At 40.9% G+C, this 23608-nt stretch overlaps 1 protein-coding gene across 3 annotated transcripts in view; it reads right to left on the bottom strand.

Annotated features, from left to right (window-relative positions):
• Nucleotides 1-23608, bottom strand: part of MET (MET proto-oncogene, receptor tyrosine kinase) — a 127896-nt gene that overhangs the window by 79739 nt on the left and 24549 nt on the right. For all 3 annotated transcript variants that reach the window (XR_006275284.1, XM_038384468.2, XM_038384498.2), the window contains exon 2: nucleotides 16410-17624. Coding sequence is in view for 2 of the 3 variants with exons in the window: in XM_038384468.2 (XP_038240396.1) it covers nucleotides 16410-17609 (1200 nt within the window). In the remaining variant the exon portion in view is untranslated. The remainder of the gene's footprint in view (nucleotides 1-16409; nucleotides 17625-23608) is intronic.

The following is a 23608-nucleotide window of genomic DNA, read 5'->3' as shown; positions in this document are numbered from 1 at the left end:
TGTCAAGCCTGACCTTAAAAACCTCTAAGGAAGGAGATTCTACCACCTCCCTAGGTAACGCATTCCAGTGTTTCACCACCCTCTTAGTGAAAAAGTTTTTCCTAATATCCAATCTAAACCTCCCCCATTGCAACTTGAGACCATTACTCCTCGTTCTGTCATCTGCTACCATTGAGAACAGTCTAGAGCCATCCTCTTTGAAACCCCCTTTCAGGTAGTTGAAAGCAGCTATCAAATCCCCCCTCATTCTTCTCTTCTGCAGACTAAACAATCCCAGCTCCCTCAGCCTCTCCTCATAAGTCATGTGCTCTAGACCCCTAATCATTTTCGTTGCCCTTCGTTGTACTCTTTCCAATTTATCCACATCCTTCCTGTAGTGTGGGGCCCAAAACTGGACACAGTACTCCAGATGAGGCCTCACCAGTGTCGAATAGAGGGGAACGATCACGTCCCTCGATCTGCTCGCTATGCCCCTACTTATACAACCCAAAATGCCATTGGCCTTCTTGGCAACAAGGGCACACTGCTGACTCATATCCAGCTTCTCGTCCACTGTCACCCCTAGGTCCTTTTCCGCAGAACTGCTGCCGAGCCATTCGGTCCCTAGTCTGTAGCGGTGCATTGGATTCTTCCATCCTAAGTGCAGGACCCTGCATTTATCCTTATTGAACCTCATTAGATTTCTTTTGGCCCAATCCTCCAATTTGTCTAGGTCCTTCTGTATCCTATCCCTCCCCTCCAGCGTATCTACCACTCCTCCCAGTTTGGTATCATCCGCAAATTTGCTGAGAGTGCAATCCACACCATCCTCCAGATCATTTATGAAGATATTGAACAAAACGGGCCCCAGGACCGACCCCTGGGGCACTCCACTTGACACCGGCTGCCAACTAGACATGGAGCCATTGATCACTACCCGTTGAGCCCGACAATCTAGCCAGCTTTCTACCCACCTTATAGTGCATTCATCCAGCCCATACTTCCTTAACTTGCTGACAAGAATGCTGTGGGAGACCGTGTCAAAAGCTTTGCTAAAGTCAAGAAACAATACATCCACTGCTTTCCCTTCATCCACAGAACCAGTAATCTCATCATAAAAGGCGATTAGATTAGTCAGGCATGACCTTCCCTTGGTGAATCCATGCTGACTGTTCCTGATCACTTTCCTCTCCTCTAAGTGCTTCAGGATTGATTCTTTGAGGACCTGCTCCATGATTTTTCCAGGGACTGAGGTGAGGCTGACCGGCCTGTAGTTCCCAGGATCCTCCTTCTTCCCTTTTTTAAAGATGGGCACTACATTAGCCTTTTTCCAGTCATCCGGGACTTCCCCCGTTCGCCACGAGTTTTCAAAGATAATGGCCAAGGGCTCTGCAATCACAGCCGCCAATTCCTTCAGCACTCTCGGATGCAATTCGTCCGGCCCCATGGACTTGTGCACGTCCAGCTTTTCTAAATAGTCCCTAACCACCTCTATCTCTACAGAGGGCTGGCCATCTCTTCCCCATTTTGTGTTGCCCAGCACAGCAGTCTGGGAGCTGACCTTGTTAGTGAAAACAGAGGCAAAAAAAGCATTGAGTACATTAGCTTTTTCCACATCCTCTGTCACTAGCTTGCCTCCCTCATTCAGTAAGGGGCCCACACTTTCCTTGGCTTTCTTCTTGTTGCCAACATACCTGAAGAAACCCTTCTTGTTACTCTTGACATCTCTTGCTAGCTGCAGCTCCAGGTGCGATTTGGCCCTCCTGATATCTTTCCTACATGCCCGAGCAATATTTTTATACTCTTCCCTGGTCATATGTCCAAGCTTCCACTTCTTGTAAGCTTCTTTTTTATGTTTAAGATCCGCTAGGATTTCACCATTAAGCCAAGCTGGTCGCCTGCCATATTTACTATTCTTTCGACTCATCGGGATGGTTTGTCCCTGTAACCTCAACAGGGATTCCTTGAAATACAGCCAGCTCTCCTGGACTCCCTTCCCTTTCATGTTAGTCCCCCAGGGGATCCTGGCCATCTGTTCCCTGAGGGAGTCAAAGTCTGCTTTCCTGAAGTCCAGGGTCCGTATCCTGCTGCTTACCTTTCTTCCCTGCGTCAGGATCCTGAACTGAACCAACTCATGGTCACTGCCTCCCAGATTCCCATCCACTTTTGCTTCCCCCACTAATTCTACCCGGTTTGTGAGCAGCAGGTCAAGAAAAGCGCTCCCCCTAGTTGGCTCCCCTAGCACTTGCACCAGGAAATTGTCCCCTACGCTTTCCAAAAACTTCCTGGATTGTCTATGCACCGCTGTATTGTTCTCTGTTTGTACAACTCCTAGCACAATGGGCTTCTGGTCTATGACTGAGCCTCCTAGGCACTACAGCAGTGGTTCTCAACCTATTTGTCATTGTGGGTTGTTGTCAAGGTTCCTTCCCCTCTCTGAACTCTAGGGTACAGATGTGGGGACCTGCATGAAAACCTCCTAAGCTTACTTTTACCAGCTTAGGTTAAAACTCCCGAAGATACAAACTATTTTACCTTTTGCCCTTGGACTTTTGCTGCCACCACCAAACGTCTAACCGGGTTTTTTTTATTAGGAAAGAGCCGTTTGGAAACGTCTTTCCCCCCAAAATCCTCACCAAAACCTTGCACCCCCCCTTCCTGGGAAAGGTTTGGTAAAAAACCTGATCGATTTGCATAGGTGACCACAGACACAAACCCTTGGATCTTAAGAACAATGAAAAAACATTCAGTTTCTTAAAAGAAGAATTTTAATAGAAGAAAAAGTAAAAAGAATCACCTCTGTAAAATCAGGATGGTAAATACCTTACAGGGTAATTAGATTCAAAACATAGAGAATCCCTCTAGGCAAAACCTTAAGTTACAAAAAGACACAAAACCAGGAATATCCATTCCATTCAGTACATCTTATTTTCTCAGCCATTTAAAGAAATCATAATCTAATGCATATCTAGCTAGATTACTTACTAAATTCTAAGACTCCATTCCTGTTCTGTCCCCGGCAAAAGCATCGCACAGACAGACCCAGACCCTTTGTTTTTCCCCCCTTTCAGCTTTGAAAGGATCTTGTCTCCTCATTGTGGTAAGGCGCCAGCGAGGTTATCCTAGCTTTTTAACCCTTTACAGGTGAAAGGATTTTTCCTCTGGCCAGGAGGGATTTTAAAGGTGTTTACCCTTCCCTTTATATTTATGACAGTTGTCTATTTATAACATGGGCCACATCCACACAATATATATACTACCTTTAGGGCACTGAGGATGTCACATGGGCTGCAGCTGTGTGCTGATTGGGCTGCAAGTGGTCACAGGCCACAGATTGAGAACCACTCTGCACTACAATAATACAAATAAATAAATAAATAAATGTGCTTAAGCACGTTGCTGAATCAAAGCCTATATTTTTAGCAAAGAAAAGGCAAGGAAATGTTTGCAATATATATCAACACACATACTGTCCCACAATAACATCTCCATGATCAGGCACTCCCATCCACACAGAGAGTGGGCAGGACCACCAGCATTTAGTGGGTCTGGAGATTTGTAAATGATGGTATAAATATTCAAAAAATAAATTTGGTGTAAAGTGCACAGAATAGATAGTCTTAGGTATTGGACTGATTTCCTAGCCTATTTGGAAGGAAGAAAGCCAAGGTCTCTGTAGAGACAGCTCTTCAAAACAATGTTTTGTCTCTATGGTTCCAAGGGTCAAGGAACTAGGATTAGTGATAAACAAATAGTATTGTCACCCATAGAACACAATTTTCAAGGGTGTCTGCCCTCATGAAAGATGGTTAAGAAAAAGTAGGAAGCTTAGATGTATCAAAACAGTCTCAAGAAAAAGAGCAAATAAGGGGAAAATGGGGCAACCCTGGTGGTTCCCCTCTCTAAACAGTCTCGTATATTTTTAATAAAATACAAATACTTTTCTCCCCTAGAGTGACTTCCATCTGAGACGTCAAGACAGTATACAAACAATGAATTAGTTTAGTTTCATGACCCTCCAGTGAGGTAGATGAGTACTATTACCCTCTCTGTTTCACAATGAAACCGAGACACAAAGGATGAAAACCTGGCCCTGTGGACTTCAGAGAGGCCAGGATTTCATCCACAGAGCTAACATCACTTGCCTAATGTCACATTGGAAGTCTGTTGGAAGGCTGGGAACAGAACCCATATCTCCAGTTTCCCAGTCCTGTGCAGAACCCAAAACCCATTACAAAAGTGCCCAAAAGAACTGGACTTTCAGTCACTGCTTGCTTTGGAAGGAATTATTCCTGAGGTTTCACATAACTCATAAATTTCCGCTTCTGTCACATACCGAGCTGTTTAATTCTGGGCTCTGGTAGAGACAACTATATGGTTCTTGCAGTTATAACTCCTCAACCAAAAGAGAAGAGGGGGAAAAACAACGACAAACTTTCCTGTTTCTGACACAATTACAAACCCTATTTGCTTCATCCTTCTCTGGCCTGTTTCCTTAACAAAGGACAACTTGAAGAATCTCCTTTTTCATTTCCCAAGTGGTGTCAAGGCACAGCTGGACAAAATGAATAAAATACAAGGAAAAAGGTAAAGCAGACATGTAAATGGATTTCCCCTTTCATCCCTCAAAGGCAGAAGGGTGAATTTTTTCTACATGATTAAGTAGTACAGAATGTTTGTGAAACTGGACAAAATGTTATTTAAAATCTTGAAGATTTCCTACCTCTGTGGGTATATAAACTGGCACTCACGGTCTGAATTCCTTTCAAGTTACTCACATGACTAATTCACATGATTTCCTTTGGAAGAAAGCAGATTAGAAGAAATCTCTATAGAACAAACATCTACCGTACAATGGACCAAACTTCAAGAAATAAGTACAGTAAATAAATGAGAGATGCAAATTCTGCAGCTACAGAGGCAATTGCAAGGTGCTCTTCTAGAATGTATGCAAATCCTCACCCAGGGCCACATTTAGATCCAGCACCCAGTCCAAGGAGTTGGGTGAAGCAGTTGTGAAATGCACTAGGGAATGAGACAACAGATTTTCCTACCTGTGCCATAGAAGAGTTGCAAAGCCCAATTGCTAACCTCTGGGGGGAACCTATACTGACAGGTGGATCCATGAAACACTGGGTTCCCTGATCCTAACCCTGAGCTACCTCCCTCCATATCAGCCATGGAAAGGACTCATGCTGAGCCATCATTTATTTCATGCCCTGTGCAGACCCTCCCACTCATCCAATACTGTAATCAGTCTGGGTCTGCTCCTTAGTAAAACATTGCACAACTTATGCATGTTCCCAGAACAAGCTGGTGTGTTCCCAAGAAATGCTGCAGCATGTAAATAAGCAGGAAATGCCATACAAACAATATTTGGGTTTTGTTTTTCACTGATCCACAGAGTAAATGCTCATGAAAAGAACAATGTAACTTGTTGGTACCTAAGTTATTGCTGGTGCTAACTTCATGTCCATATCCTCCCATCTGGCTTTCTCAACAAAATATTATGAATAAAGGCACTGATTCACTCCCATTGGTACATTGCACCCTCCTTGCACTGATGAGCTGCTGAGGAGGGCAGGCACTATCCTCCCTGGGTATCCTGGCTTAATAGGGTAGGTTTAATTTGCAGCAGAGACTTCATAGAAGCCTGTCCAGTATAGGCTGTCTGGGGGACTCAATGAATTAGTACATGACCTAATAATGCTGCCCGGTTTTGGGGTAGCTCTGGACCACTGCTCGTTCCCATTGTAAAGTAGGAGTTGTGGTGTCTTGTGCCATGTAATACCCACCCTCAGCCAGGCAGACTTTTTACCACCAGGCATTTACAGCCAGGGGTGCTGGAACAATTTGTATAGTGGGGGTGCTGAGAACCACTGAACAAAACGGTAAACCTTGTATACGATGAAAATCACTTCAAGCCAGGGGGTGCTGCCCCACCCCCAGAACTGCTAGTTCCAGCACCTATGCTTAAGGCTCCAATCCAGGACCTGATTCTTCTGCATGTGTCCCCGTCATAGATGAATTCCACCCAGGAAGAATTTATTGGCTGTCTGTTGGGATTAGAGAAATGTCCATTTTCAAAACGGCGATCAAAACACATGGAATATTTTTCTTTGGCTTCAACAAAGCAGCATTGGGACCCACACTTCTTTATCAGGGCTGTACAGAGGGTTTTGGAGGCCTGGGTCAAAATTTGAAACGGAGGTGTTCCCCCCCCCATCCAAAAAAATTACCATGGAGGTGAAAGAGCTTAAGAAGGGGGGAAAAAAGTGAAGTCAAAGAGGGCCCAAGATTGTGGAGTTGCTGCCCTCCTCACAGGGATGGGTGGGGCTCCACCCTGCATGTGGCCAGGAGCATGCTTGTCCCTGAGCTCTGACCCCACTGCTAGTGGGACTGGTATCTCCCAACCTGCTCCTGCCTCTGGGCTCCTGGCCTGGTGTGTTGCCTCAGGCCTGGTACAATGATGCCAATGGTAGCTATGATGGGATCTGGGCTCCACTAGGGCAGGCGAGTCACTCCATGCAATATTGAAGGCAGACACCAAACCTGAGTGGCACTGTGACCCAGTGTGCCAGGTTGGAATCCCACTCACTCTAATTTAGCCCCTCTGTAACACTGGGGACTCGCTCAAATGGGGGGCCTGAGCAAACTGACCCTTTTGCCTCTTCCACCCAGACCTGCTTCTTGTAACAAATGAAGTGCTGAAACAGAGGAAAAATATGCAGAACGGGACAGATTTTGTTCTCATACACCTGGGCAAATCCACTGGGCTAAATTCATCCCTGGTATAAGCAGATCCATCTTCCACTATCTTTGGACAAGTCAAATCTGAGTTTCTATGAACCAATGAAAGGCACATTTACGACTGAGGAACTATGGAGTTGACCCAGCACTCATTTAAGTCAATGGAAAGAATCCTACAGATTTCAATATATTGTATTGGACCCTCTGTCCTTTTCAAACATTAAGTTTCTAACAAACTTCAGCTAAAACACTAGAGCTTTTCTTTAAAACATAAAAAAAGTTGCAATTTTTTTAAAGCAGAAAATTGTTCCCACCTCCCACTCCTTTTGTGCTTGAAAATGACTCAAATGTTTTTGATGAAACTTTCAGGGGAAAAGTACACTCCCTTTCTGAGAACAAGCATCTCATATTTTGGCTACAAAGGTAAAGCGCTGAGAAAGCTATAAACAACTGAAAATAATCCTTTAGAAAGGAAATGTTTAGGCAACCTTAGCTATAGGTGATGCTACATGTGTTGCCTATAATCACAACTACACATGCAAAAAGTCACATGGAAATAGCACCTTGTAGCAAAACAAAAAACAGACAAACGAAAAGCTTGGAAGGAAGTGTTATATTTACACTTTACACTTTAAAGACCTGATCCCAAATCCACTGAAGTCAACAGAGAGATTATTTAAATTGATCAGACCCCAAATAAATGGTAGTTCTGTGAAAAAAGTCACTGGTGTACATTTCTCATAGCAGTATCATCATTCCAATCAACTCTTAATACTTGTTGCTTTGGTCTATTTCACTGCTGAATAACAGAAAAAAAGAGGTGAGACAGATTATTTTAAGATAACGAGGTAGAAAAGACATACATATTAGTGCAATTAGTTAATACAAATTAAAAACATTGCACATTCTATTGTCAAGATCATTCAAAGAATTATTTGTTTTTGTCACTGACCACCGTTGCATTAGTTCTTGTAATCTAGTTAGTGCATTAGCACTAAGTAAATACTATTGATTCAGTCAGATATAATGGACCTATGCAATCTTTGAATTTTGTCCATTTCCTTTATACTAATTTTATGACGTTTCACTCAGTACACAGATTATCATTCTGGAGGTGTTGGTTCATTATTCAGTTTAATGAATTAAAAATAAGACACAGATGATGTTGGTAAAATATCTCAGTGTCACTGAGCTAAATACAGACTTGGTGTCAGCAAGTGAATCTCCCATGGAAGTCCCTAGGACACATTCATTTGTGACTTATGCCTTGTCTGTGAAAGTTATTGCAGAAAAAAGGTAGGGTATGAATTTACAACGCAATAGTTATTGTGGAATAATTCCATGTTTAGAGAAGCCCTTAAACAGTGGTGTAAGACAGTGCTACTCAAAGTGGTGGTCTGCGGACCGGTGCTGGTCCGCGAGCCATTGGCTGCCAGTCTGCGAGCACATTGGAAAAAAAATCCCCCACATCAGATAGCTTGAGAAGCACTAGTGTAAGACATGGGATGAACGTAGGTCAGAAAATGGGTACGAGTTTAAGGGTAAAGTAGTATAATTTGTACCTATTTCCATTCAGTAAGTGTGCAAAAGCAGAATAACATACACACAGAGTAGGCAGAGCACATCCTCCTGTTGGGTGCTTTTTTTTTGGCTGCAATCTCTTCTTCCGCTCCGTCAGTACTTTTCTTGCTACAACCGTTCATTCTGCTCACCTGCTGCAAGCTAAATTGCACAGCTTGCATTGCTTTGCCACCTGAATTTGTCTTCTACTAAACCATTTATGTCACAGCTTAAGCCACCAATAAATTTGGCCCATTGTTTGCAGTAATGGTATTCTTTATAAAATACAGGATCTGATTCTGGTTTCTCTGAATCAGGTGTAAATCAGGAGACATGGAGTTACAATGATGTCAAACCTGTGTGAGAGCAGAATCTGTCCCAAAGCATATGTTACACAATTGCTTACTTCTGTGACAAGCTAATGCATTTACTGCAAAGGTGCTGAAGGCAGATCTGTACTAAGGAACTGAAGTTCCTTCAAAGTCTCCTGATGCTGAAGTCCAATTTCCTATTGCTGCTCTAGGGCTGGCAGTTGTGAAAGTGCCAAGGAGTCAACTCAGATAAAACTACAAATCAGATTGGACTGGACCTGACTGGAAGCAATGCTGAGAATAGCTGAAGTAGGATAGGTACTGAGGGAGTTGAAGTGCCATACATATGTGTTTGCATGATTTAGACTTTCAGTTCAGACATGACAAAAAGGGGGAACTAGGAGTGGAGGTACATGGGTTATAATACCAACTATCAGAGGGGTGAGATTCTGGAATAGCCTCCCGTTGGGAGTTGTAGGGGCAGACAACAGTTAGTTTTAAGAGAGAGCTGGACAATCGTGTTCAGTTGTATGATGGGGTTGTTTGCGACGGGAGTGGGCTGGGCTCACGTCCATAATAATTATGTTCCTAAAAGCTCATGCTTCAGGGTCTCTGCTGGTCACCTGGGGCCAGGAAGGGAGTTCCCCCTCCTCCAGTGTATTCTGAGTGGGTTTTTTTTAAATCATCTTCCTCTATAGTATCAGAAGAGACAGTGTCTATGGCTGGAGACAGTGGATGGGGAGAGCCAGGGCTCTGAGATGAAAGTGATCTTTGCCTCTCTCAGGTGGCTAGTTCTTACTCACATGTTTAGGGTCTAACTGATCACCATATGTGGGGTTGGGAAAGCATTTTCTCCTAGGTCAGATTGGCAGTGACTTTTGGGGGTGAGGTTCATCTTCACCTGCCAGGATTATCTGTATATATTTCACTTAATCATTCCCCTGCCAGTGCAGGGTCCTTGGGTATTGGTGCACCTTGATCCCTCATATTCTCTTTCTGTAGCATATAATAGTCTAGTCTCCCAGGGGCTGTAATATTTGGGTCTAATTTTGGTTGTTGGGTTTAACATGGGGTTCTGCGTGGTTTTGGTACCCTGTGATGTATAGGAGGTCAGACTAAAGGACCTGGTGGTCTCTTCTGGCCTTAAACTCTATGACTGTATATTCAATGTGGTTACGCAGTAAGGCAAATGTGTACATTTGGACGATGCAGTGCGTTATTATGTTTGTTCATTTTGTTTCACATAGGTGACATAGCAAAAGCGGGTTTTTAGGAGTGATGTGACTGAGAAGGAGGTGACATTAGAAACAGACCTAGGGAGAGTGTCCCAGGCATAGGGGATGGGATGGAAGGAGGGTCAGAGGCAGGAGTGGGACAACGGATGGCATCATTTGTGGAATGGAGGGGACAGAGGAGGAACTTTGAAGGAGGCCAGGTTGCAGACTAGCTGGGGCTTCAGCCTGATATGAAAAAACCTGTTATTTTGTTATTTAATTAATGTTCACATGCTTTAAGAGACATTTAAAGACATTTTACAAATATGAGACAAAAAAAATGCAATTTTTCAATCCACTGGTTAACATCTAGAAACTGTTCATTGAGCTACTAGAAGTTTGGGCTCTGCATTTTCAGAGTATGGAGTACACTCTCTTGCTACACTAGTGACCAATGGGCAGCCTTCTCTTCAATCAAAGGATTTGATTTAAAAGTCTGGAGGTGAGCATTGGCTTTCCTGAAAAAGCAGCGTCTTTGCCAGAAGATGACAGGAGAACAAATGTCAGTTTCACAGAATAACCCGACTTTCAGAAAGAAAATGATTAAAAACAAAAAAAATCCTCATCACGCTGAACAACAGAGTAGGAGATACACAGAGACCAGCCCCGAGCAGGGAGCTCAGGAGGAGGGAAATTCAGCAAGGTTCTCTTTGCAGAGCTTTCTCCCCATCAGGGTAGCAAGTGGCAGCCCCAAACTCCATGGATCCCAGGGATCAGCAGGAGGACATTTCTGCACCACATCTGGGTCTCCAAAAGTCACCTCCTACTTCCTGGCAGTGTGATTCCAATAGAATGATAGGGCTTCTATACCTGGTTCCTTCCCTGGATCTCTCTTTTAATGGAGAATGATCATACAGAGATAAGGAGTACTTGTGGCACCTTAGAGACTAACAAATTTATTAGAGCATAAGCTTTCGTGAGCTACAGCTCACTTCATCGGATGCATTTGGTGGAAAAAACTGTTTTTTCCACCAAATGCATCCAATGAAGTGAGCTGTAGCTCACGAAAGCTTATGCTCTAATAAATTTGTTAGTCTCTAAGGTGCCACAAGTACAGTTTTTTCCATCAAATGCATCCGATGAAGTGAGCTGTAGCTCACGAAAGCTTATGCTCTAATAAATTTGTTAGTCTCTAAGGTGCCACAAGTACAGTTTTTTCCATCAAATGCATCCGATGAAGTGAGCTGTAGCTCACGAAAGCTTATGCTCTAATAAATTTGTTAGTCTCTAAGGTGCCACAAGTACTCCTTTTCTTTTTGCGAATACAGACTAACACGGCTGCTACTCTGAAACCTGTCATACAGAGATAATACACCTTTACACTGTATTATCTTTCTGCCGTGAGCTAAGCATGTTTTCCTAGAGGACAATGTAAATTTCCCATTGCCCCGTCACATCCTGTTTACGCATCCAACAGATGACCTACCGAGAACCCCTACAGATGCTGTAAAGGCGAGAGGGGATGCTGCAGCATACGCCAGTACCCTCTATGCATAGATTTAGTGGGTACAATCAGGCCCTTAACCTTTACAGCTTTTTAATTTGGATTACTGTGGTATACCAACCTTAAGGAAGGTTACATGCCCACAGTTCTTTTTAGCATCACAAGTGAGGATCTCAGATGATATTTTTATGTTTTTTAATATATAGCATTTCCAAAAGCATCAACTAATGAAAAATTAGGACTCTAGTTTCTGATTCTTAGGAGAAATATTTCAGCCCATATTATATTCTACTTGTAATAGAAAATCCATTTCCTTTACTGTGCGAGATTGTTTAAATGAGCTCCTCCAAGCCTTTATAATCACAGAGATGTGGGGCTATTTTTAATTCTGCCAAAAATTTGTAATCCAAATGGTGTGGGAGATTACAGGGCCTCTAAAGAGTTATTTTTCTCTGTTTATTTTATTAAATATTACTAGACATACCCTGAGGATGACAGATCAATAAGGGTCTTTGTGGTTTCCTGATGGAAGGTCACAATTATTTTCTTCCATTATAATATAAGCATAACCCAATTTAACTCATCTATCATCTTTGCAACAGTAATAAAGAAACATCACTGCATGTTTATTTTACTGTCTTTTTCACTTTGTTTTCATTTCACCTTCCTTCAAAATTATTTTTATCTGTGCTCTTCCTTTGATAGGAGTGGTGACCAGTTTGTCTGGCCACATCCCAGGTTATTTGGTGACAAAGAACAGCCTATGGTTTCTCTGTTTGTTTGCAAAGTGCTTTACCATGCTTTGGATCAAAGACACTGTATGGAGTAACTTTGGATCTGAAAACTCACAGGAAAAACAAAACAAAAGGAATCCCTGTGCCACAGGAAATCTAGAGCTGAATTCTGCTTGCAGTTCCACAGGCACGGCTCCATGGGAATTGGATCCACGTAACTGAGAGCCAAATTGGCTCACAATTGTTTACTACATAAAAAAAAATCAATGTGAAAAAACTCTAAATAAAAAAATTCTAAGCTTACTGCTCAGTAAAAATATTACAATGTAGAATACATCTGTACCTGTTGAGCCCAAAACCTGCTCATCTCACCCACCTAAGGAGTCCCATTGAAGTCAGAACTTAGATAGGCACCTTGGGACTATGTGCATAAGTGAGGAAAGGCAAGTAGTATTTGGCTCTTGATCTGAATCTTCATCTATTTTAGTAGCTGAACATGACTAATTTTGAACCAGTGACTAAGGCTCAATCCACTAAAACCGACACCCAGTTTCCACAGCGGGTGAGGATGAGGAGATGCCAGAGCAATGATTCGAAAACCTCCAGGAGAGATTTGCAAACACTTCACAGTACTCTTCTTGCCCTAGCTTAGGCACTAGAAAACCTTTAGTTTTACTCCACTTTTTTATTTCTGATTCAAAACTGATTCTGATTGCTCTCTTGTTCCCATTGAAATCAATGTCAAAACTGGAGCAGATCCTCATCTGGTGTTCAAGGTCATATTTCCATTGACTTAAATAGGGCTATGACGATTTATACCAGCTGTGGATCTGCACGCCTGACTTTAATGGGCTGGGTCTTGTATGAGCTTCCCTGAAAGACAGGGAAAACTGGAGCCAGTTTTGATTCATGTTTTGTAAAAACCGACAGGCTTTTATAACCAAAACCAGTTTTGTCAACCAAACCGAGATGAGTTGAAACATTTTCATTCAAACACCCAAATTAGGGAAGGAAGGGTAGAGGGAAAGTTTCAGATAATTTGTTCTTGTTTGGGCCCATTTCTTGCTTCAACTGCTTCACACCAAACAACAAAAGCACGAGGAATAGTCATTCAAAGGGTTATCTGTTAGCCTAACAGAAACAAAGGCAATGTGTCTTGCAACACTTTCTGCTAATGTGATTTGTCCATCACCTATCAGCCTTTGACTGTAAATGATCATATATTGTAGGATTGCCTTGAAAAGAGTGCTAAAGACGCAGCATTTGGTTTGGATGTTGCTAACATTACTGCAGTACTGTTTGAACTCTCTTATTATTTAATCCTGTAGAAGTCAGTACATTTTCTCTTGCATCAGAGGACTGTGGTTTGCATCTCTCATAACATTAAAGAGAGACATCATTTTGGCTAAATTACATAAAATAACATTCTGATTCTGCCAAAATAAGCTATGACAAATTGTCATAGTTTACACAAAGTTTTATAACAAGTGAAAGGTGACCTACAAAAGGGAAAAGTTGGGTTGTGGCCTTTTAAATTTCTCTATGACGCATAAAGAACGCCTGAAAAGTGCTTTTGTTTGATGAGTTTTTAAAAGGAAATTTTTCCCTTTTTGTTTTTTACATTAGAAATTTATGTCCTTCTAGACTGGAAAAATATGTGAAATGGTGACATTACAAGAGTCAAGAAAATGAAAGCTGAGTAATTGACAGGGGAAGAGATTTTCAGTCAGACTTTTTAAAACTCTTTGATTTTTGTTTTTATAATTTCCTATTGAACTTCAAAAAGAAAAGGAGTACTTGTGGCATTTTAGAGACTAACAAATTAGTCTCTAAGGTGCCACAAGTACTCCTTTTCTTTTTGCGGATACAGACTAACGTGGCTGCTACCGTGAAACCTATTGAACGTGAGTGATTAAAGAACACTCTGGATAAAGGAAACCGTAAGATAAATATTCAAACTCCTAATCTCTTCAATTAAGGTGTTGAACTTCACAGTAAACATCCCTAAAACCACCCAGAGGTTCTCCAGCAAAATCTGAGATTTGACATTCTTGATATTTCTGAGATTAAAAGAAAAAAAAAAAAAGAGAAAAAAAGACCTTTATTTCCCTCCTAAAACCAAACCAAAACCTTTTATGTCTTCTTTATACATTATAATGAAGCAATGAAAGGGCATACTCCCAGTTTTTAAAAATCCTTTGCTAATCACCTACCCTTTCAATCCAGGGCCAAGAAAGCTCACAATAGATATTTAAGCCTTCCAATGAGTTCTCCACCAAAAAAAGAATGTTAATCTTGACAGTCTTGATATTTCCATGGTAAAAAACTACATTCAAGCCTTCTTTATACAAAATAAAGGTGCACAAAAGGCACAGGCCCATTTTCCTCCTTTTGAAGCAATCCTTTATCAATGTTATATAGCTGAAGTAAGAGCAGAAATCTGCAATTCTGATGACATTTCTTGGAAACATGCAACTGTAATAAACCCTCTGTAGCCATAATACATTCAGCTCAGATATGCAAAACGGTGGCAGAGCCTAGAAAGCATTTTGAAGCAGGAAAAAAATTCTTAGAATGTGAAAACTCACAGATTATTCCATCAATATATTAAAGGGACACTTTGCTGTGAAAAGACCATCTTATTAAGAGGCTTGGCTGGGTAACAGGAGAATGAGATAAAAGGATCAAAAGGATCTTAACCCCCCCCCCCCAATAAATAATCTGAGAATAAGGAAGAAAACTATTTTCAGAGAATAAAAATGGATATTCAGAGTGAAACACAAAATGAAAAATAAAGAAGAAATATTAAGGTTTGAGAAAAGACGAGGACAAAGCACTTGAAAAAGATAACAGAAGTTACTATATTAAGAATTTTCTAAACTGTATTTATTTTCCTGAAAATTAGGAAGAAAAATAGTAAAATATAGAATGTGACATGTTCACAGTGCCAGCACTAAGTGGCAACTCTAGTATCTCAGCTCAGTTCTGGGAACCTCTGGCAAGGAATCCTTCACTGAAGGCTGCAGAATCATAATGGAGCCTATTTAGAGATTATTCTAGCCCAATGGCTAGGTGACTCTCCACAGTGGAGCATGACTCTGCCACAAGGGAAATGCCAGAGGATCTGTGCAGTGATTGATTCGCCAAGTGTGACCTTCGCCCCATCCGGGTGCTGAACGCCTAACATCCGCTGCCATCTGGGAGGGACTGTGCAAAGCCTGTAAGGTCTCAGGTCCTTAACAGAATGTGTTACAAACATGTCTACATTTTAAATATTTTGTTTGTAAAATCCTTCTTGTCCAGTCCTGAATACAGGATTCCATATTTCTGCTGACATCACCACAGACCACTCAATAGAGAGGAAGGAGGGGTTTTTCTTTTGTTTCCTCTTTGTTGTTCTAATTGCTTGGGATGCCACCAGCACTATCAGGGAAACCCTCAATATGTAGTAGATTTGTGAAAGCATAGATGTAAAGATATGGAATCCTTCATTATCTGAATTCAGGTTGCATCTTTTGGTAGACAATATTTATCACAAAAAACTCCTCTTACCCAGATTCCCATTTATCTAATAAACCCTACATTGCATTCAGAAAAAATGAGCTTCTAGGTTACTTCTTTAGGACACAATCCTTCACAGAGAAATTTGCAGAGACAAGAGTACATTTGCTTAGTTCTCTCTGCAGGACTGGGACTGTATTCGGGTAGGGTGAGATTCAGCACTTCACTCTACGAGAAATCCTACAGATTGAATTAACTAAACTGACTTCAGTGGGACTGTTTGTGTATGAAACATGAGTAAGGGTAGCACAATCTGGCCCTTAATGATTTAGATTATGAAACAGATTTTTTTTTCCTACCAAAAAACCCCCAAACCTTTATTTCACCTTTAACATTCTCTGTGAGTTGACTCAATGCACAAGAGGACTGATATTAGTGAACCCCTTTTAATGACAGCAGGAGATAAAATTCCCTCATTGTTCCATCTACAGCCTAATGATCCTTAGAAACAAAAGCACACAAAACCAGAAAACAAATTAGTTGTTTTTTAAAAAGAATTTTTTCAGTCCCTTTAATATTTTATTTTATCTCCTTAAGCCCCTCATTGACTCCTGCAGTCGATTTACAGTAATTGCTTTTTGCAAAGATGAATAATTGGCAAACTTGTGCTAATCACTGCTTATTTAAATGGACAGTTCAAATAACCTGTAAATGATTAGGGGCCTTAGCCAGCAAAGACTTGCATCTCACTACTGCAATCAATGGGACAATCACACAGTAATGGAGTAATCAATGTGAGTAACAGGTGGAAGAATCCTGTACCAAATTTATATGTGACAAAGTAATTTTCACTTACCCTTTTCAAACAGTATTTGCTATCTTTCCCATAAAAGTGCTGAAGACATTTCATGTTTTGCTTGTTTACAATCTTGTTGAAGAATTCATTGATTGTTCGGACAGAGACTGCACAGACAGCAGATCTGTTTGTTGGTTCCGAAGAGTCCGGCTTGCTTTGTGCAAAGACACCATACAGAATGTCATCGTTCACACTAAGCCCCATTTCATGGGCCAGAACTGCACCTGGCTTACTGACATATGCAGCCTGCAGAACATTAAATATCTCATTTCGAATTGACCTCTTCCTCCGCTTTTCAGTGAAAATGCACTCAAGAGGCATCTCCATGTAAGAGCGCAACTCGGAATCAAAAGAGCAGAAACGAATGATTCTTGTGTGAAAAACCTGGGAGTCAAGAGATTCACGCTGGACTGTTAGGAAGTAGACGAAGTGGTCATTTTCAAAGGCATGGACATACTTAATGGTATAAGAGTCCCTGAACTGTGGGAGAATATCCATATAAGAATGATCTGTGAGAAACTCAAAACCATCCTGGGTTTCTTTTAACCTTCTAACCGACACTGAATGTAGTGCATGCTGTGGTTGAAATGAAGACTTCACAGTATTCCCAACAAAAAAGTTTACAAATCTGTCCTTTTCGGTCACCAAAACTTTGGTTCCTAAAGTGCTTACAACACAGTCAGGGCAGCTGTCTGACTCGCCATCCCTCTGCTTTGAGTACATGCAGTGCACTTCACTTTCTATGTCAGCAGGGTTGTTGGGGTGAATGATGTGACGTTGACATACACCTCGAGTTACACTACCACAGCTGATGAGCTGATCATCATAGTACGTTTCTAGGAGCAGAGCCATGTTGACATTATCCTTCCAACTACTATTGGATAAATTGGCTCTCTCTTTGCAATCTTCACATGGTGCACAATCAGGATTCTCCAGGACGGGTCCAGTCTTGTACACAGAAATGTTCTGAAGGTTTTCATTTAAGACATAGATCTTGTTGACTGCTCCAATATAGATATGATGCTTATATAAAACTATATTCTGTATTGGCGTTTCTGTGATAAAATGAGGAAGCTGATAATTGATGCTCACATTCATCTCTGACTTTATAGCTGCTTCTTTACATTGTCCACTGGTCCTTTGCACCAAAGAAAACAGGAATATAATAATCCCAGAAGTAAACGCAGCAACAGTCTTCATTGTTATAGATTTAACCTGTCAAAATATATTTAAATAAATAGTGTTTATATTTCATATAGTAAAGCTTCAGTTTATCAATTATCAGAGATCTGCTTCTATGCTGCATGTATATTAGCCATTCTAATCCAGTTTGAGAACAAGTTGCAGTTTTGTCCTGTGTCCTGTTCTAAACTGTTGCCATTACAATGTCTAATGGATACCTATCTCAAAACTGCCAGCACACTTCCCAGCAGCAATGGATTATGATGGATTTTGAAAGACCACTGGTGCATTGTGGGGTAGTAGTGGGGAGCTGATAATATCAGCTACTCTATTTCCACATTGATGCTAAAACAGTTTAGACTGAAATGGCTTAGATCAACCCAATCCTTAAATAGTCTGAAAGAAATTCTCATCAGAGCAGTTCTTGAAACACATATAAAGTGTCTGAAGAACTTTGTGTGGGAAAGAGATGTTCTGCAAAACCTAGGGGTTGGAGTGGTTTTTAGTATAGCTGGTCAAAAAAAAAAAAATCACAAAAAATACTGACATTTGTATTTAAGTGGACTCATTTTGTTCTTTGCTCAGTGTTTCACAACATTTTTATCAAAATCATTATTGAAATGGTTAATTAAATTTTTCACTACCAAAAAGCCATTCTGTTTTCCCCTGTAAATTCCATAAAAGGCAAAAAAATGTTTTGTCTGAAAAGAATTCAACCAGTTCTAGTTCTTGGAATGGTCATTTTCTCTCATGTAAACAAGGCATTACAATATATCCTTAAAACATTCTATGTATGTATTGTGGTTCTTGACATGTGCAAGTTAATTTTAGGCCCTGTACCACAGCGATAAGTCACTTGAGAGAACCTTCAGAAGATACAGGCAAAGCCCTGTGTTGTAAACAAAGAGATATCAAATGAATTAGAGCCATGAAGTGATGAAATCAACAAACCTAGCACATTTCTTTCTTACTTATTTTCCTCATTTATTTGATGTGGCTTTAAAAATCAAAAGCCCATGACTAGTGTGATATTTAAGACCCTCTCATTTGACCAAGTACATGAATTGTGGTTGGCGTGTATTTTGGTTCAGTGTCTACATTATATCATAAATCATACCAGACATTGTTCTCTTAATATCTTGCCACAATTGCTAAGCTCAATTTGGCTTCCTTATGTAGAAAACAATTATACTTTCTAAAAGAAATATGATTACATGCTGTTTAGAAGATTTTATGGAAAAAACATCTTATAATTTGGCTATAGTTAAACAATTGTTTCTGATAGACAAATGCTCACAAGGACATTGAGTCTCTAGAGACCTAAATAGAGACTTAAAATACAAAATATAATCATCAGGAGTTTTGTACTGACTTTTTTAAAAAAAAAAAAAGCAAAATTTTGGTTAAAATGACAGAATTTTACAAGTCACCGAAAATTTTATATAACAAATATATAACTTTTATATTTTCGTTAGATTGGTTTAAACAACACAAATACTTCTGATGTACTCTTTCATATACTTTATTTCAATGTATATTGCATTCTTTCTGCGGCTTACATCATTAATCTATACACATAGTGTTTGCAAACAAGAGAATTGTCCCTTGTCCAAAAACCTCTCAACGGTCTGTCAAGAACCATTTTTTGTTTTGTTTTTTTCTACTCGATAAGTTTATGGAGGAGATGGTATGATGGGATAATGGGATTTTGGTAAGTAATTGATCTTTAAATATTCAGGGTAAATAGGCCAAATCCCCTGAGATGGGATATTAGATGGATGGGATCTGAGTTACTATAGAAAATTCTTTCCTGGGTATCTGGCTGGTGAATGTTGCCCATATGCTCAGGGTTTAAGCTGATTGCCATATTTGGGGTCGGGAAGGAATTTTCCTCCAGGGCAGATTGGAGAGGCCCTGGAGGTTTTTCGCCTTCCTCTGTAGCATGGGGCATGGTTGACTTGAGGGAGGCTTCTCTGCTCCTTGAAGTCTTTGAACCATGATTTAAGGACTTCAATAGCTCAGACATGGGTGAGGTTTTTCATAGGAGTGGGTGGGTGAGATTCTGTGGCCTGCGCTGTGCAGGAGGTCGGACTAGATGATCAGAATGGTCCCTTCTGACCTTAGTATCTATGAATCTATAAACCATGATCAAGAATGGAGAAAAAAAATCAAAGACTATCAGCAACAATCTCTGAAAAACTGCTAGGAAAGACAATCCACTCATGTGGTAGTGAGTAATGAAAGTATTATTTTTTAAGCAACTGGCATTTTCTGCTATTAATTAGCAATACAATAGCAGAATATTGGGAAGAAAAAGAATTTGATTTGGGGAAAAAAAGAGCAAGGATATTATTATTATAAAATAGTGATAATTTGATTTAATATTTTTACCTGTAGTATCTACAGAGTGCTGGCTCCTGGCAGAACATATAGGCAGACACGTTCCTTACCCTAACTAGCTTAAGTTCTAATACTGAACAAGACACAAGAATTGAGAGCTACAAACAATAGGTTGAGAAATTGAAGGGTGGATAGATGAAATTTACAAAAATTGTCACAAGGTTACTTGATTGCAATACACTCATCTTCTTCCAATGTATTAGACAATACACACAAATACTTCCCCTCCTCCCCGGTCCCCTAAAATCCCCTACAGAACACAGACCCCTTACCCAAACCCACCTTCCTAGTCCCTTGGATATCTGAGAGGCGCAGGGAACTCCTGCAGAGGTTGTCCTGGGTGTTCAAGACCAAAAGAGCAAAATGCCAGCTTTTAATGACACTGGGACCCAGAAGATGTAAAGAAAGGGTGGACTATTCTTTTCCCATATCACACTGGTGTTCAGGTCCCAGAGGTAAAGGGAAAGCCCCAGCTGGGTCACTGTCCCCACTTCCCTCTCGGTGTGGCAGCACTAGCTGCTACTAGCAATTATGTAGCTCCTGACGGGAACTGGTTCTACACTGGAAAAAGTGTTGCCCAGCTCCCTAGGTTCCTTGTGGTCTTGAAGAGCTGCTAATCACCGGTGCTAACTAATCTCCTTGCTGGAATTCAAGTCCCAGGCTTGACTCTGCAGTCTGGAACAGACAAATTCCTGCTGAAGTTGATTTACAGAATCAGTTCCAAGGTGAATGAGTACTTGTGGCACCTTAGAGACTAACAAATTTATTTGAGCATAAGCTTTCGTGAGCTACAGCTCACTTCATCGGATGCCAGTTCCAAGGTGCAGAGCTAAATAGCTCCCTTAATTCAGTGCACTGCAACGGGGGCACTAATAAAATGTACCACGCTCAACTCCATGAGCAAGGAAGGAAAATATGAACAACACATGAGAACGAAACTTCCTCCAGGCTTTGCAGTCTGAGCCCTCCCATCATGTTTACACCTTGTCTTCCTTTGTGTTTGTGACATGTGCCAAGAAGTCTCAGATGCCGACTCCTGCAGAGTTCCGTCCATAGAACCCTCAAGGTCAATACATGTATACAGTTGCAAAAGGAGATGGCTCCCCACAAACCCATACACTATGGATTTCCTGCTTCACAGTGTCTAAGAATGGGAAGCAGAAGCAAACTGCTGTAGGCTCAACCTTGGTGAGACAGGAATGATGCTTATAGGCAGAGGGACACAGCTTCAGGAAAGGGTGCATGGTTCAGAATGCACCAACTCTTGGAGGTGTATATCTGGCATTTCAACCTTGGGGTTATATCATCTTCGTTGCTGCTTTTGGATCTCAAGGAGACACTGATGGCACACAATGTCTCTTTTCACCTAATTTTCGGCCTGGAGACTGTCACTATTCCTCTTTTGCAGACTTCTGCATAGTGAGCCATCTTGTTATATCCTCAAGGCTGCAAAATGCTTTACTTCGTGATACCCTTGAAAAGTACTTGGAAGCGTCAGCTAGTAAAAAAATGCAGCAGATCATCTCTTGAGAGATGTTAGCACCCCAAGTCAACAAAGTACTTAAACATATGCTTAACTTTAATTTGATTTCAGTGGGACTTTAGCACATGCTTAGATGCTTTGCTGAATCAGTGCCATAATACCCAGGCTATGGACTTGTTCCATTTTCTCTTCTTGGTGCAAGTCAAGGTATTAGTTAATACCTTTCTGTTGCTAAGGAAAAAAATTAATCTGTTAGTTTCTATGTTGTGTTTTAGTGACCTCCCTTTGATCAGTTTATCCCCATCTGCGTCATCTGTCTAGAAGAGTCTTAACTTATTTTGACCTGTGGGTGCTTCCTATTAAGCTAATTCTGTGGATGGATTCTGTCTTTTGTGAGTGGATATTTTCAAAGGTCATGTCACAATGCCCCCATTTTTCCATTCCTCAGCAGACACTAGCTCATATAACCCATGAGAAATTGGGTTTTGGTCAGCCCGTGGTGCTGGCAGCGTCAGTGCTGTGGTTGATGCTTCCCATACATATTTGGTACTTGGAGTCTGTGTGCTAGTGACTAACATCCATCACTGGGAACTTGATAGCTTTTTTCCAATGACAAGCCTCATTCACACTGTGTCATCATTTGTAAGAATACAAGTGCGATACCTTTTCTTGATGGCAATGAGGACGTTGCTCTTATTGCGGTGATATTCCAGACCAACGCTGGTTGCTAGGTAATGTCAAGTCTGCAACATGTGAGGAAGCCAAATGCCATAGCTGTGCTTGGTCTTATGGCATTAATGTTAACAATTTCTCTTCCTTTTTGGTTTGATCACAGTGCACTTCATGAAACTTCAGAGAGAATGATACTGTTTAACCTACAAATCCAGGCTTTTGTATGTTGTTATTTGGCACATCTCAACTTTCCTTGCTTTATTACCTGACAAGAAATGATAGGGGTCTGTTTGTGTCATATACAAACATAGTAGTGCCCAAAAGTTGGGACTGGATGACAAGTGATGGATCCCTGAAAAATTGCTCTGTTCTGTTCATTCCCTCTGAAGCAACTGTTCCCGGCCACTGTCAAGATACTGGGCTAGATGGACCATTGGTCTGACCCAGTATGACCATTCTTATGTTGTTAATGGCAAGTTTACACTAGAAAACACATTCTTAAAATAGGTCCTTTCCAGTGAGAAATAGCCAAGCTGTGGTAATTCACACTTCACTAATCTGCAAACTCTATGATCACCACACAAAAATGATGGCTTCTTCCCATTTTTAGCTAAGATTTAATAGCAGAGCACTACAGTAATTAATTATGGGACTGTAGATCTTATTAGGAGCATTTCAGACACCACTTACTAAGACACCATGATTTCTACAAAATACATTGCAGAGCACTTAATAGAGAGCACGTCAAAGTACTGTCATAACTAATCAAATCAAAACTGCACTTGGCAAATAAACTAGAGACATAGAGTCATAGAATTTATAGCCACCCAGATCATTCAGTCCAACTTCCTGCACATCAAAGGCTTCCAACACCATCCAGCACCTGCACACCAACCTGAACAACCAAAATTAAAAAGACCAAAGTACTACAAACCCACAGAGATTAGATGATTACGTACCACAGGCAGAGAATTGAAGGGACCCCGATGCACTAGTGGTGGAGGCCTCTGCAATGGCAGAGAAATGATTACGTGAGATATACCCTGGCAAGTGACAAAGAATGTTTTGTGCTGCAGGGTTCTTGCTTTTTATATTGTTTATTCACTTGGGGAAAGTGCACTGTAACATGTTAACCAGCGGAATGTTAAACATAACTTAGCTCTTAGTGGGCTCATCTTTGCTAACTTCTGTACCTTGAGTTAATTGATTGCCAATTAATTTGAGGTACAGAGTACAGTGAGGACACACCCGTTGTGAATAATCACAGGACAGTCATATTAAGAAATGTGTTAGGTAGTTGTGCTTTCTAACTGATTTCTAACATGAGAATTTTTTTCAATGTAGACCTACTCTGAGGGCAAATACAGCCCTTCCACCCCAACTGTGGGGCGTAAGTTAGCAATGGAACTGGTTCTGTGGTAAGGAGGGAGCTGGGTAGGGCAGGTTTGTGTGTGCAAGCTCC

The sequence above is a fragment of the Dermochelys coriacea genome, chromosome 1 (genome assembly GCF_009764565.3).
Source record: "Dermochelys coriacea isolate rDerCor1 chromosome 1, rDerCor1.pri.v4, whole genome shotgun sequence".
NCBI classification, from domain to species: domain Eukaryota; kingdom Metazoa; phylum Chordata; order Testudines; family Dermochelyidae; genus Dermochelys; species Dermochelys coriacea.
Note: the sequence above shows the minus strand (reverse complement) of the source record. Positions and strands in the feature narration are given on the sequence as shown.